The following is a 15,000-nucleotide window of genomic DNA, read 5'->3' as shown; positions in this document are numbered from 1 at the left end:
GAAATTTAAGATATAGGTTCCTTGGACATGGATCTAACTTAATAACTTTATTTGAGCCCGAAACAATAAATGTTAAGAGGTCATAATGGGGTAAAAGTTTTTAAAAATTGACCTTTTTTTTTTGTTTTTTTTTGTTTTTTGCTCAGCTTACACGGGCTGAAATGCTAGTACATATATATATATATATATATATATATATATATATATATATATATATATATATATAGATATATATATATATATATATATACTAGCTGTACCCTGCTACGCGTTGCTGTGGCTCAGTTTGGTGTAATGGAAAATTCTAATAAAAAGAGAAAATGCATCTTTCTTATATTCTTAGTACAGCAATCCACTCCAAAAAGTAAAAAAAAGAAAAAAAAAAAAAAAAAAAAGCGAAAATGAAAAAAAAATGGTACTCTTGCAGAATTTGATCCTCGAGATTACAGTCAATCATGGGTTGGGCTCGACCAATAATCAGTGGATAACGCTGAACGTAGCAAAAATGTTGAAACGCTAAATGTTTTTTTTATTTTTTTTTGTTTTCTGTATACAAAAATGTGAGTTAGTAATTGATATTTGAGTGATGGGGGGGGGGTTACTATACACAGATTCGAAAAAGTTGTCCAAAAACAAATAAATGAAAGCAAAGGTAAGGTAAGTCATGTTTCTACCTAACTGGATAATTGTTTAGTGTTTTTATGTAATGTAAAATGTTTAATCGGCTCGGAAAACAGAAATGGTTGCAGACTCTGTTGAATACGTTAAGTCTGGGAAAGTAAGTTGAAGACTAAAAACTATACAATACAGTGTCAAAACCCCACCAAATATATGTTACCATGACATAGGCTGACATAATCGGTGGGTTTCTGACAGTATTTTGTATAGTTTTTTAGTTTTAACTCACTTTCTCTAACTTAAAGTAATGAACAGTGTACGCCACCATTTGTAGCTTTCAAATACACCGATAAACACTGTTTTTCAAGCCGACTAAACGTTACATTAATTCAAAAGGATTTGTATTACTAAACACAGATACAAAGAAGTTTTCAAAAAATAAATATATAACAAATAAATGTTATCAAAGGCAAGAAAAGTTAATGTTCTACCTAACTGGATAAGATTGTAGTGTTTTTATGTAATGTATAATGTTTAATCGGTTCAAAAACATGCAGTGTTTATCGGTATATTTGAAAAATACAAATGGCGGCAGACTGTATCCAACATGTTAAGTTTGGGGAAATTTTGGGAAAATGAGTTTAAACTAAAAAACTATACAAACTACTGTTAGGAACTCACTCAATATATGTTACTGTGACGTAGGCTGACATATAATCAGTGGTTTTTAAACTTTTGCCCGATACAGGTGACGATTTCTAAGAGTCCCTTTTAGTGATTACCTGGTTTGAGGATATTTGTACAACTAAACGGCAAATCTACTCAAAAAATCCGATATTATTTTACTTTAAGGCCCGTATATAACGAAATATTTTATTGTAGATTTCGGTGTACTAAAAACGAATCTGCAAACCGTTTCCGTCGCAAAAAGAAAGTTTGCATGGTATGAAGAAATTACTTTTTCGAAAAGGGGGTGATAACTTTTCAATGTAAATTTAACTTAGAATGAGCACCCATTTTCTGACCACCTGAGAGAGGGGTATTTTTCTGTGTGTTTCTTGGCTAAAAAGTTTTTTGTTTGATTTCTTTTGCATGGTAATAACCCCTGAACTCTGGGTTTTTTTTTCCATTTCACAGCCGTAGCCTTCGTTTATGCTACGCGTGAGCATAAACAAAAGCTGTTTAGCCAATAAACATGGGGAAAAATCCCACCCCCCTCTCTCAGGTGGCTAGAAAGTGGGTGCTTATTTTAAGTTAAATTTACATGGAAAAGTGATCGCCTACTTTTCGAAAAAGTAATTTCTTCATATCATAAAAACTATTTTTTTGCGACAGAAACGGTTTGCAGATTCGTTTTTAGCACACCAAAATATACAAAACCATTTTTTGTTATATACGAACATGAGACGCACGGCCCTTTATGGAAAATTTTATCAAAAATCCAGGAGAAATTTCATCAAATCCGGGAGAAAATAGTTTTCAATAAAAACAGCAAATGAATTCGATAGAAAAAAATGGATGCTATTTTTTAAAATTTTTCTGAGTGTTTCTTGGCTAAAAAGATTTTTGTTTGATTTCTTTTGTATTTTGCAATTTAAACAGGTAATTTTAAAGGATTTTCCAAGGGTAGAAAGAAAGCTTCACCCCCTCAAAAAAAAAATCGTGGGCATAAAGTGGGTGATCATTTTACGTTAAATTACTATGGAAAAGTGATCCTCCACATTTAAACTAATATTTCTTCATATCTGGAAAACTACTCGTTTGCCTTAATTATAAACGCTATTTTCGTTTTCAGCGACCCGGAAAACCTATTTAGAGTGGTAATTTTAAAAGAATTTTCGAGTGTGGAGTAATTCTTCATATTTACTTTCTTTTTTTTTCCAATAACATAAGAAATAAGAATTAGACAAATTTATTTTAGGTAGGCTTCGCCCGGAAAGCTTTTAAAAATAAAAAATTAAGATAAACAAATGGTGCTAGTGCACTTACCGATACGCGCTATTTTTTAAATCGTATTTCCAAGTTTAATTAAAGTTTTATCATATGTTTTTTATTCAATTATAAGGTTAAAGTACAAAAATTATATATATATATATATATATATATAATTTAAAAAATAGGGATTTTTTTTTTTACCCATCTATTAATTAGATAGTTAAATGTTCTAATTCGAAAGTCGTCAATGTGTGTTGCATGTGAAAGGCTCATTTCTACCAGAAATGAAATGGCGGACAGTCTCGCAGTTACGAAAAATATTTTTATTTTATTTAATATATTTTTATAATTTGCGATCTTAACGATCTTAATTTATCTTAATAACATGCAAACATTCCTTGACTTTACAGATAAATTTTCTGAAAATTTCAATTAAATTGGTGATGTAGAAATATGGTTTTATGGACTTTGAACGAACCAAGAATTATATTTTTATGTATATAGATATACACATATATATATGAATATATATATAGTTGTATGTATATATATAAATATATATTTGTATATATACATATATATATGTATATATACATATATATATACATATATATTTGTATGTATATATACATATATCTACATGCATATATACATACATACATATGCATATATATATATGTATATATGTATATATATGCATATATACATATATATACATATATATATGTATATATACATATATACACACATATATATACATATATACATACATATACATATATATATGTATCTATATACATAAATATGTATATATATATATAACATATGTATATATATATGTATATACATATATGTATGCATATATATATATGTATATACATATATATACACACATATGTATATATACATATATATGCAACATATATATATATGTATATACATATATATACACACATATGTATATATACATATATATGCAACATATATATATACATATATACATACATATGTATTAATATATACCCATGCATATATATACATATGTATATTTATATATACATATGTATATATATATATATATACATATGTATATATATATATATATATATATATATATACATATTCATACATATAAATACATTTATATATATAAAAATACAGATATATATATATATATAAAAATACATATATATATATACATACATATACATACATATATATATAAATACATATATATATATATATATAAATATATATAAATACATAAATGCATATATATACATAAATAAATATGTGTGTGTGTGTGTGTGTGTGTGTGTGTACTGCGTCAATCACTTTATTGCAGATTAGTAAAATATTAATATTTTACTAAATATACGTCACAAAAATGAAAATTATTTCACCAAACGACTGCTTTAAGGGTATTTTTTCCAAAAATTTTTATTAAAATCCGTGCGATATTCACGAAGTTATAATATTTTATTCTTTATTGAAGAATTTCCACTGTCCATCGCTTTATTGCAGGTTTCTTAAAATGTTGTTTTAGAGCAAAAATACAATGGCAGTGTCTTATTTTACGAACTTTACTTTTACTTTATTTTTAATTTATTTTCCCGTCAAAAACAAAAACGTACCCTAGGTATAAGCGTCATATAAATTATTTATCGACATATCCACCATTTTTCTTTTTCAATAACTTAAAACAACCTTTTGTCCAGTGAGGAAGTCAAATGTTTGTATCTTAAAAGGAGTTATGGCTCTAGCAACGTCAACTATGTTCCTCTACAAGGCATCCTTTGAAGTAAATTGCTCTCCTCTCTCATAAACTTCTCTTTTTAATATTGACAAAAGATATTCAATGGGGTTAAGGTCTTGAGGACACGGTGGTCAGATCATGAAAGTTTCCCCAACGAATCCCATAGATTCAATGAAGGCTGCAGTCGCCCCAAGCAGAATAGGATGGTACATTGTCATGTATAAAAACCATCTGAAAGCGGCATGACAATGGTAGGTCATCTGGTCATGTCAACAAATGATTATCCAAAAATGCCGTATAGGAATTGCTAGTAAGCTTTACATCCGTTGGCACTCGGCATGGCCTAACCAACTTATCCCCAATGATTCTCGCCCAAAACATGATGCCTCCACCTCCTTGTTGGCGATGAACTCTGTAACGGGTCGGAGTGCCGTTCAGATTTCAAACTTTGGTCCATCTATTCGAACCATCAAGAGTAGCATGGGCCTCATGTTATTCTGTGCCGAAGCCATTCGTTTTTCTCTATGTTGTTTGCTCGATGGAGGTCTAGGAAGAGGCTTAATATTCCTTGTGGTCTCATTCAACACATTGTATCAGGACTGCCTGGATCCTGGAGCGATTCCGGCTTTTTCAAAAACAGAAACACTGGTGCTGTTTCTGTTTCGGTTGTCTTCCCTACGAATTTTCCGAATATCACGATCTGAAATGTCCCCTTATTTTTCTGGATGTTTTGTTCGAGTTGTTCAAGAATAGGGCCAATGGTTCTTGGATCCCTTTCCAACGCCATGGCTTAATCTTTGATGGACGATTCTTCTGCGAGTACAGCAAATATCATTTGCTTTTTGAGAACCTTTAATCGTCTGATTTTTTGGCATTTTAGGAGATCTACAATAAAGTGATAGACAGTACAATTTCCTTAATAATTGATAAAATGCCATAACTTCGTAAATATAGCTCGAATTTGAATAAAATTTTGTAAAAAACTAACCTTAAAGCAGCCCATTGATGGTAAAATTTTCATTTGTTCCGACGAATATTTAGTGAAATATTGATATTTTACTAATCTGCAGTAAAACAATTGAGACAGTTTACATATGTATACATACACACATATACATATGTAAATACATACACCTATACATATATACACATATACATATATATGCAAATGTGTGCGCATACACATGTATATGTACACACATGTATATATATATATATATACATATGTACGTAAATATATACATATGTGTGTGTATATATATACATATGTACATATATGTATATATATACATATATATATATGTATATATATATACATATATATATATACATATGTATATATATATACACATATGTATATAAATATGTATATATATACACATATGTATATAAATATGTATATATATACACATATGTATATAAATATGTATATATACACATATGCATATATATACATATGTATATATATACATATGTATATATATATATACATATGTATATAGATACATATATATATAAATATATACATATACATGTATACATATACATATATACATACATATGTATACATATACATATATACATACATATGTATATATATACTACATATGTATATATATACATACATATGTATATATGCATACATATGTATATATATACATACATATGTATATATATACATACATATGTATATATATACATACATATGTATATATATACATACATATGTATATATATATACATACATATGTATATATATACATATGCACATCCCTATATGTGTATATATACATATGTATATATATATATATTAGATATGTATATATATAAACATTTGTATATATATTCCTATGTATATATATATATATATATACACACATATGTGTATATGTACACACATATGTATATATATACACACACGTGTATAAATACATATGTATATATTTATATATATATTTGCATACTCACACATATACATATATATATATATATATATTCATATACATATGTATATATTTATATATATGCAAATATGGGGGATCAATAGAGGTGAATTTGCATAGCTGATTCCACAGTTATATATCTTAATTTGCTTAAGTGTGTATCTATCCATTACACCTCTGCAATGTTTTGCCTTCCATAACCTCAAATTTTTTTTTATGTATAAGCAAAGTAACCTAACCTATTTAATGTATAACCTACATTAACTTATATATATATATATATATATATATATATATATATATATATATATATATATATATAATAAAAAAAATTCTTACCGAGACAAGTGAATCCGTCATCTGCCAACTGATAAGCTTTCTCCGGGCAGCTACACTTAAAGGAACCAATCAAGTTCACACAGCCCATACTGCATCCACCGTTGTTCTCTTTACATTCATCGATATCTGCCGAATATAAAAAACAAAATCGAAGTTTTTCATTCATGTAGCAACGCACAAAAACGTCTTTATTAAAAAAAAAACTTTCTATGTGGTATCTGTGAAGATAAAAGAAAAACAACAAATATACCTGTAGAAACACTTTTTTCAGTCAAAGTTTATAATCCATCACCCCCTCATGAAAGGGCCAAAAAATAAAGAAAAACCTTTACGATTTTTTATTTTGTGACAGAAATAAAATATTGTACGGTAAAAATCACGTAAAATGATCAGGTAGTTTTATTTAAAAAAAAAAAAATTTCATGGATAAACGACGATTAACCATTTCTTGATGCCATTTTTGTAAATAGTTTGAAGGACAAGGGGAGATAATTCCAAATGATACAACTTTTGAGAGATTCATAAAAAAACCCAAAAAAAAACACTATATGGGGGCGTTGGAAAAACTCCAATTTATCACTGGTTGACTCCTCTTTTAAATGACTATGTAGAAATAGTTTACAATTAACACCCCTTTTTAATTATATATTTTTAGCTTGCATGTACTTTTTGTTGTTTTGCTTTTTATTTTTTTTTATTTATTTTATTTTTTGCTGTATTTTATCGTCCTTTTCATGCTCAAATGGTGTGACTTGTATAATAATTTGGCAATGACTTCTACAGTTAAAAGAAATTATTCTGTGTTAACGAGAACACAATAAGAAAAAAATATGGATCTTAGAACTAGATATTCTTTTCCTTCCCCTACAGTACTCTTAGTTCAGAATAATCTTCATAGACGCTGAAATATGCTAATTCACACCCATCCCTACCCATCACAATCAATTACAAATTCCTTTTTGTTTTTTAGAAAGACTGTTAAATTTTGACAAGATGTTTAGTGATGACAGTTTGTAAACGAGTTGTGAATTGTGGTTACGTATTTGTGTTAGGGTCTGTCCTGCTATCATTTTGACACTTGGAATCATGCTATAGAGAACGTTACTTGCAGTGTAGTGTACCAATGCCGGCCATCGATGCTATGCTTTCCCCCTAAATTTTACCTGAAATGAGTTAGAGAGTATCGATAATTCAGTCATTGGACGTTTCCCACGAAGGTCTCATGCAGTGCCAACAACGACAACAACAACAACAAAATCACGTAAACTCAACCTGCAAACATTTATAAAAAGAAAATTTTCAAAATGGAAACTGATACGGACTGACGAACTTAGTGTAACAAATTCGAACTTAATCGGTTCCAAATCACCACTTGCTCCTATTTACAATGTCTCCCCACGGGACAGAGTTAGACACCAGGGTCGTTTTTTAACGTGGAGAAAAGGAACAAAAATAAAAATTGTCTCAGTCGTGAACGATTTCTCCTCCACTGACAGAGAACAAGAAATTGAAATGCAGCATCTGAAGAACAGATACTACACTTTGATCTTCTTGTTGTATATTGGGAAAGCATATATTATGTATGTGTGTCTCTTGTATATATGCATAGGATAGAATGATATAAAGGCGATATGATTTCACTCCGTGTGATGAAAACTGGATTTCTTCTTTTTTTCTTTTTTTTTTTTTTTTGTTGCAGACCATCTACAGTTAGTTGGCCAGTTGTGTACAAATCCCAAGAGCGATAGGAGCCTTATATTATGTCTGAAAGTGACACAGTGTTCAACGAGCGAGATCGGAGATGCGCCGCTGTACAACTCATGCTCTCTACTGATCCAAGACAGCATGATCATTGCTAGCATCCTCAAAATGCACCGCTGGATCGCTACGAATAACACAGACGTGCCCAGGGTGATGAAAACAAAGTTTCCAGTCATGGTTATGGTTTTTGGTGTGGTTTCAGATGAGAGTCACATCATGCCACGTCACATCTTCGAAGTCGGCTTGAAAGCCAACACCAAAGTGTATCTGGATTTGCTGAATACCTGAAAAAATACAAATTATTGTCTTTTATATTTCCCACGGTATCACACTGTTTTACTTAAAATTCTGTCAGCTGCAAACACGCGTGTTAATTCTACTTGGTTTTAGTTTTGGTTACCATGATAGATGCGGGGAAGTTCCAAAAGTGATACCCCTTCTTCTTTTCCTCTCTAATGGATCAGACGAAATTGCAAATTGCATTGTTATGATGACTGAACGTATGCATTCATTACCTAAAACTCTCATCACTAACCCCTGTCATTGGCATGCGTCAGAAACAGAGACGCGTCATTGAATTCCTCCATGTAGAAAACAATTGAACCGATGACCATTCACCGGCACCTGTTAAACGTTTACAAAGGATGCAGTTGATATCAGTACAGTTAGGAGATGGGTTCGTCGATTTCCGAGTGGCGACATAGATGTGGGTGACAAAGCGCGCTCCAGACTTTTACAAACGAGGCATCAAAAGAGGTTGGCAATAGTACATTTAGAATGGTGGTGACTTTGTAGAAAAACAAACTGTGGAGTACGAAAGTTCGCTCGTTTTAATAGTACCACTCCAGTTTTCGTAGCTTTTCAACATTTTAGTTTTTGTGTTAAAAAATAGTTTGTTTGTTTGTTTGTTTTTGTTAAAAAAATAGGAGGCTTCACTCATATGTTTGGGATATATGTTTAATAGAGGTCTACGAAAAAAAATAACTAAATACTTCAAATGCTTTCAGATGTTTGTCCGGTCCTTTTGTCCCAAATCACTGCCACACCTTGATTAACAATCCTATTTTAGTTCTCTTTGTGTTCCTCGGTGAACAACTTTCTATACCTTTGTTTTGCTGATAAACTTATTTTCTCTTTTTCTTTTACTTCCTGACACTCTTGATAAAGGGGGTGCGTCGATGGTATCACATGTTTTCAGCTTTGTGGTTTTCTTTTTTCTTTTTTTTTTTTCTTTTTTTTTTTTTCGTTTTCATTTCTGGATATTCACAATATTCTAGCCATTCCAATAATATAGTTTTTTTTTTTTTCTTAATGGATTAATCATATAGGCAAGCAAACAAAATATCCGATGAATACAATCAAACAGCATTAAGAATAATCGTTTAATGGCTTTGATATTCAAAAGATGTTTATTTCGACGCACAACGAATACTTTAAAACCTCTTTTAGTTATTACTACTCATCGAAGATAATATTTTTTTTTTTTTGCTTTTTCTTTCTAAACACGTTTTTATTTGTCTTCGAGTCGACTCACACCAAGAATCATGAGGAGATTATCAGTGCTAACAACAACAACAATAATAACAACAAAAAAATCATAGAAATTCAACCTGCAAACATTTATAAAAAGAAAAATTTCAAAATGGAAACTGATGCGGACTGACGAACTCAGTGTACCAATTTCGAACCTAATCGGTTCCAAAGCACCATTTGTTGTATATTGGGGAAGTATATGTTATAAACGTATGTCTTTTGTATATATGTACAGGGGGGGGGGATAAAATTATCGCCCTGGAACAGACGACATGATTTCATTTCTGTGTGATGAGAACTGTTTTATTTTTATTTTTTTTTTTTTTGCGGACCATCTACTAGTTAGCCAGTTGTGTACAAATCCCAAGAGCGATAGGAGCCTTCTGAAAGTGACACAATGTTCAACGAGCGAGATCAGAGATGCACCGCTGTAAAATTCATGCTCTCTACTGATCCAAGTTATGACAACATGATCATTGCCAGCATCCTCAAAATGCATCGCTGGATTGCCATGAATAACAGGGACGTGCCCAGAGTGATGAAAACAAAGTTTCCGGCCATGATTATGGTCTTTGGTGTGGTTTCAGATGAGGGCTACATTATGCTATCTCACATTTTCAAAGTCGGCTTGAAAGTCAACACCAAAGTGTACCTGGATGTGCTGAAGAGTGTGGTGATCCCCTGGTGCAATCAGATGGCCACTGGCAGACCCTGAGCATGGCAGCAGAGCTTGGCACCAGCCCACAAGTTCAAAGAGATCCAGGCTTGGCTTCAGAAGGAGTACTACAACTTTGCAACTTCTCTAACTGCCCCCCTCCTTCTCCGTCCTAAACCCACTAGACTACTTGGTATGGTCATACGTCGAAAACATCACCAACACGGCCTTACACAACACCAAAGCCAGCCTGATCACGACCAGCTGCCGAGTATTCGCCGAGTTCCAGTCTGTGCTTGTGGAAAAAGCATGCTTCCAGTTTCGGAGCCGTATCCGTAAGGCAGTGATTGAAGCTGAAGACGGCTACATTGAATAGATCTCAGCTCTACTACATAATTAAGTTACTTGAATTCATGATTTTGCAATAAAAGTTTTACAATAAAGCTGTAGTGTTGTTTTCTTAAGGGCGACAAATTTATCGTTCCACCTTGTATACATGTGTCTAAACTCGTGCATCGTCTAGTGGTATACAATGTTCTTTAATGAATGTATCTATACAGAGTGTATATACGTTTGTATACACGCGTCACAGTCATCTATATGACGTATGTATATATGCGTGTTCGTCTATCTAGTTTTTCTGTCGTTCATTGAATTGATGCGTGTTTAACACTTACGACAACAGATACAGTTTAACAAGAGACATGTAACATTTATAACAGAAAGGAACAAATGACACTTCTCTGGGGTTGTAACATCGGTCCAATCAGAGAAACACACATAGTCCGTCTTTGATATTGTTTGTCGGATCCTCGGAAAAGCTGCAAAGAAGATCTATTCCAATGAATCAACAATTGTCGGGTTTCTCCATTGGAAATCTGCTTTAGTTAATGAAGACAACGAAACACTAGACTGTCACCGGTTATAATGTCTAGCAATGAAAGTTTCCATTTATACATCTTGACGAAGTGCTTGCATACGGCACCAAGTAATTCCAAATGATTACCCATCTAAGTACTGAACACAATGAACATCGATTAACTCCAATAAAACTTTTAAAAACAAACCCTTTCTTTCTTCCACTACTGGCTTAGCACTAGTTCTGGCTAGCTTGTCATTATACTAGCTATAAAGCTAGATAGAAATTTACATATCTAGATGTTGTACCAACACTACTCAAGGGGCAGATAAAAACTAGTGGTTTAATAAAGAACAAATAAATAAAATATTGCTTACCATGACAGCGAGACTTATCAGCACTGAGTCTAAAATGTCTATTGCAACGGCAAACATAAGATCCAACCGTATTAAAACATTTTCCACCACGGCACGCCTTCCTGTATCGCTTACACTCATCGATGTCTGAAAAGAAAGTTACAAGGAAAAATGATTCAAATTAATATTGTTACTATTTTAAGTCTATAACTAGTTTTACTGATATTTTTTATATAAGAATTGTAAGAATAGTAAAAAAATAAAATAAAATAAAAAAATAGGAAGAATAGTAGCCTGAGTAGTCTAAATAATACATATCTGGGTTCATTTGAGGTTTTTGAATAGCTGAACATCATCAGGTCACTTCGAGTAGATCACCAAGCTGATACTGATCAAATAACAGTTTATAATCTAATATCGAGCCACAAAAATGTCTAAATATTTAACAATGGCAATAATAATAATACAAGCATTATTTCATAAATAAAATGTTTATTATTATCATTGACTTTTTATACATTTGACCAATTCCAATATATAAAATTATATCAGCCGTATTTTCTACTTTAGACCTTAATACAAGATGCCCCAAAATTAATTGTCTATTTTGATGCTGATTTATTTTCAAAATAAATGGTGTATTTTAGGATACCTTGTAGTATTTCATATGGTAGCTGGGTATTTGATTCTGCTTGGTCAGTGATCTACAGATTTTTTTTAAATCGTGTTATTTACATGATTAAAGGGGAATTCCAATCGATTTCATCAAGGCCATACTGTGCCCAGCCAGATATATAATTCAGTAAGAGAAACTTCACAATAAGCACCAATATTTTACAGGAGGTAAGCATCTATATTCTCTTCCGTGTTCACTGTACCTATAACCAGTTTAATTTAAACTGACATTTTTACAAAATTTGATGAATAAAATATTCGTTTTTATGTTTTTCAATTATTAAAACAAGAATAAATAGACTTATTTGCTTCGTTTTTTTTTTTGTTTTAACCAAGCAATCTTTTTACTAATAAATTATTTTTTTAGATAAGGGTTGATAATTTGCATTATTTTGATTATTCAGACTATTCTCTGCATTCTCGGTGTTATTCACATAACATTTCGGTTAATGTAACCTCCGACCTGGGTAGAATTCTTAAATAATTTGCAATTGTATTCTTAGTATCACCCACACCGAGTATTGAACCTTCAACCTCCAAACGAGTATCACTTATAACTGAATTTCTACTTAGTATTTTATCAGTAATATACAAACTTGTGTAAACGATATTAAGACTACAAATGGATTTAGTTACAATAATCAGCCGTAAAAATTATATGAAATCTATTTCTTTATTTTTTTCTTTTTGGGTAAATTTGAGGTTTTGCCAAAAATAAACACTCAACTACATATAACTTTCATGGCTGAATAGTGTGACTCAATCCGTTTTGTTTACGTGCCGAGATTGCTTGAATATATAACTAGCAGCAATCACTGGTCGTGCCTGGACACTACACCGTGAGACAAGGCTTGTTAACTTAAAAATGACGTCATGCAAGATAGGCAAAGCAAGCAAGATATTTCGAGCAGTCGAACAAAGCGATAATGAATGAGATCTTTTTGAAAAAATAATGGAAAACTTTTTTAATATATTGAAAAAATAACGAATATGATTATGCTTAAATTTAACTTATTTAATATTATTTTTTTTAAAAAAGAGAAAAGAAGGAAAAGCAGGTCTCGTAGAGTATACCATACGCTGGTACATAGAGCTCTCATATGTTCACCTTACAGATTAGACTCCGAACTTGATAAGATCAGAGAAATATTTATCAATAATGATTATCCATTTGACCTTAATAATGATTGCATTGACAAGAAGATTGATGATTTTATATCCTCTAAAAAGTTTGGACCTGCGAAGTGTCCGGTTTATTTAAAACTACCCTGAATAGGGGACAAGAATATTAAATTGTCTAAACAGATTGTTAAAAGTGTTTCTAAGTGCTTCTACTCTGTATCCTTGCGTTTGGTATACACTACGAGACCTACTTTTCCTTTTTTTTTCGGAAAGATAGTTTGCCCTACACCCAAAATAGTAATATTGCTTATCAATTTAAATGCCAGTACGATGCTGGTTATGTCGGGCGAAAATTTTTGCATTTGCTAACAGGTATAAACCAGGTCGTTCCATCAAAAATCAGACAGGGGAAGGTAAAATCTGGTAGTCTCCCTCCTTCTGTAGCCTTGGACTCTACTATTGGCCACCATTTGGGTGACAATCCATGCTGTGCCGATAAATATAAAATAGAATGGTTAGAGGTATTACACAAAGCAGACTCCAAAAATCATTTCAAGATTTTGAAGTCTACCTCTATTGCGGTTCGAAAACCTTCTTTATGCCGGCCAAAGAAGACAACAAAAGCGTTATTTCTCTTGAGGGAATTTGACCTCTTTTTCTCTCGTTTTTTTTTTTTGTTTTTTTTGGGGGGTGGGGGGGGGGTCCTCGCTGTGCCAATTTTTAGTCCCTTTTAAACGCTGTATATACAGGTTAATATCTTTTTTTTAATGGTTTTTGTTTCTTAATTCTTGGCTCATCCGAATTCCTCTTAGTACTCTTTAATTTCGCCAATAATATTGTTTTGCTTGATATCGATTTTTTCCTGAAAAGATGACAGCCGAAAGAGCTCTCGAAATTTCCGCATATTTTATTAAATTCTATGTATAAGTTTTGTACCTCCAAACATTTATTTAAATTATATATATATATATATATATATATATATATATATATATATATATATATTAAATTGGTATTATAGTAAATTTGAGAGTTGATGCAGTGATTGCAGGTGATTAAATGACTTACTGACTAGATGTTTTTTTTGATGAATGATAAAAAATAATTTTTTGTGTGGTTTCAAATGTTAAAAACTTCAAAGACTATATATATATATATATATATATATATATATATATATATATATATATATACATATATATATATATATATATATATATATATATATATATAGGTAAAATATATGAGAATACAAATTAAACTCTGTAAATTAAGATTTACAAAAAATTATTATTCGATAAGGTATACAAAATTCAACGTTTGAAAGTTTTATTGGTATATGCTGTTACGTCATGCGTCACGTGATTCTTCCGTTTACTAGCCTTATTCTCTCGGTAGCCACGGCTTGGTTGTCTGATTGCTTTTTTTTTTTTTTTTTTTATTATCAT

The 15,000-nt window shown here is 31.2% G+C and overlaps 1 protein-coding gene across 1 annotated transcript in view; it reads right to left on the bottom strand.

Moving 5' to 3' along the window:
• Positions 1 to 15,000, bottom strand: part of LOC145261966 (uncharacterized) — a 620,004-nt gene that overhangs the window by 530,000 nt on the left and 75,004 nt on the right. Inside the window, exons 4-5 of the mRNA XM_080119795.1 lie at positions 11,777 to 11,902; positions 6,592 to 6,717 (exon numbers count right to left, since the gene is read on the bottom strand). Of these exons, the coding sequence (XP_079975921.1) occupies positions 6,592 to 6,717; positions 11,777 to 11,902 (252 nt within the window). The remainder of the gene's footprint in view (positions 1 to 6,591; positions 6,718 to 11,776; positions 11,903 to 15,000) is intronic.

Source organism: Euprymna scolopes, chromosome 3 (genome assembly GCF_053919585.1).
Source record: "Euprymna scolopes isolate OS-2025 chromosome 3, ASM5391958v1, whole genome shotgun sequence".
NCBI lineage: Eukaryota > Metazoa > Mollusca > Cephalopoda > Sepiida > Sepiolidae > Euprymna > Euprymna scolopes.
Note: the sequence above shows the minus strand (reverse complement) of the source record. Positions and strands in the feature narration are given on the sequence as shown.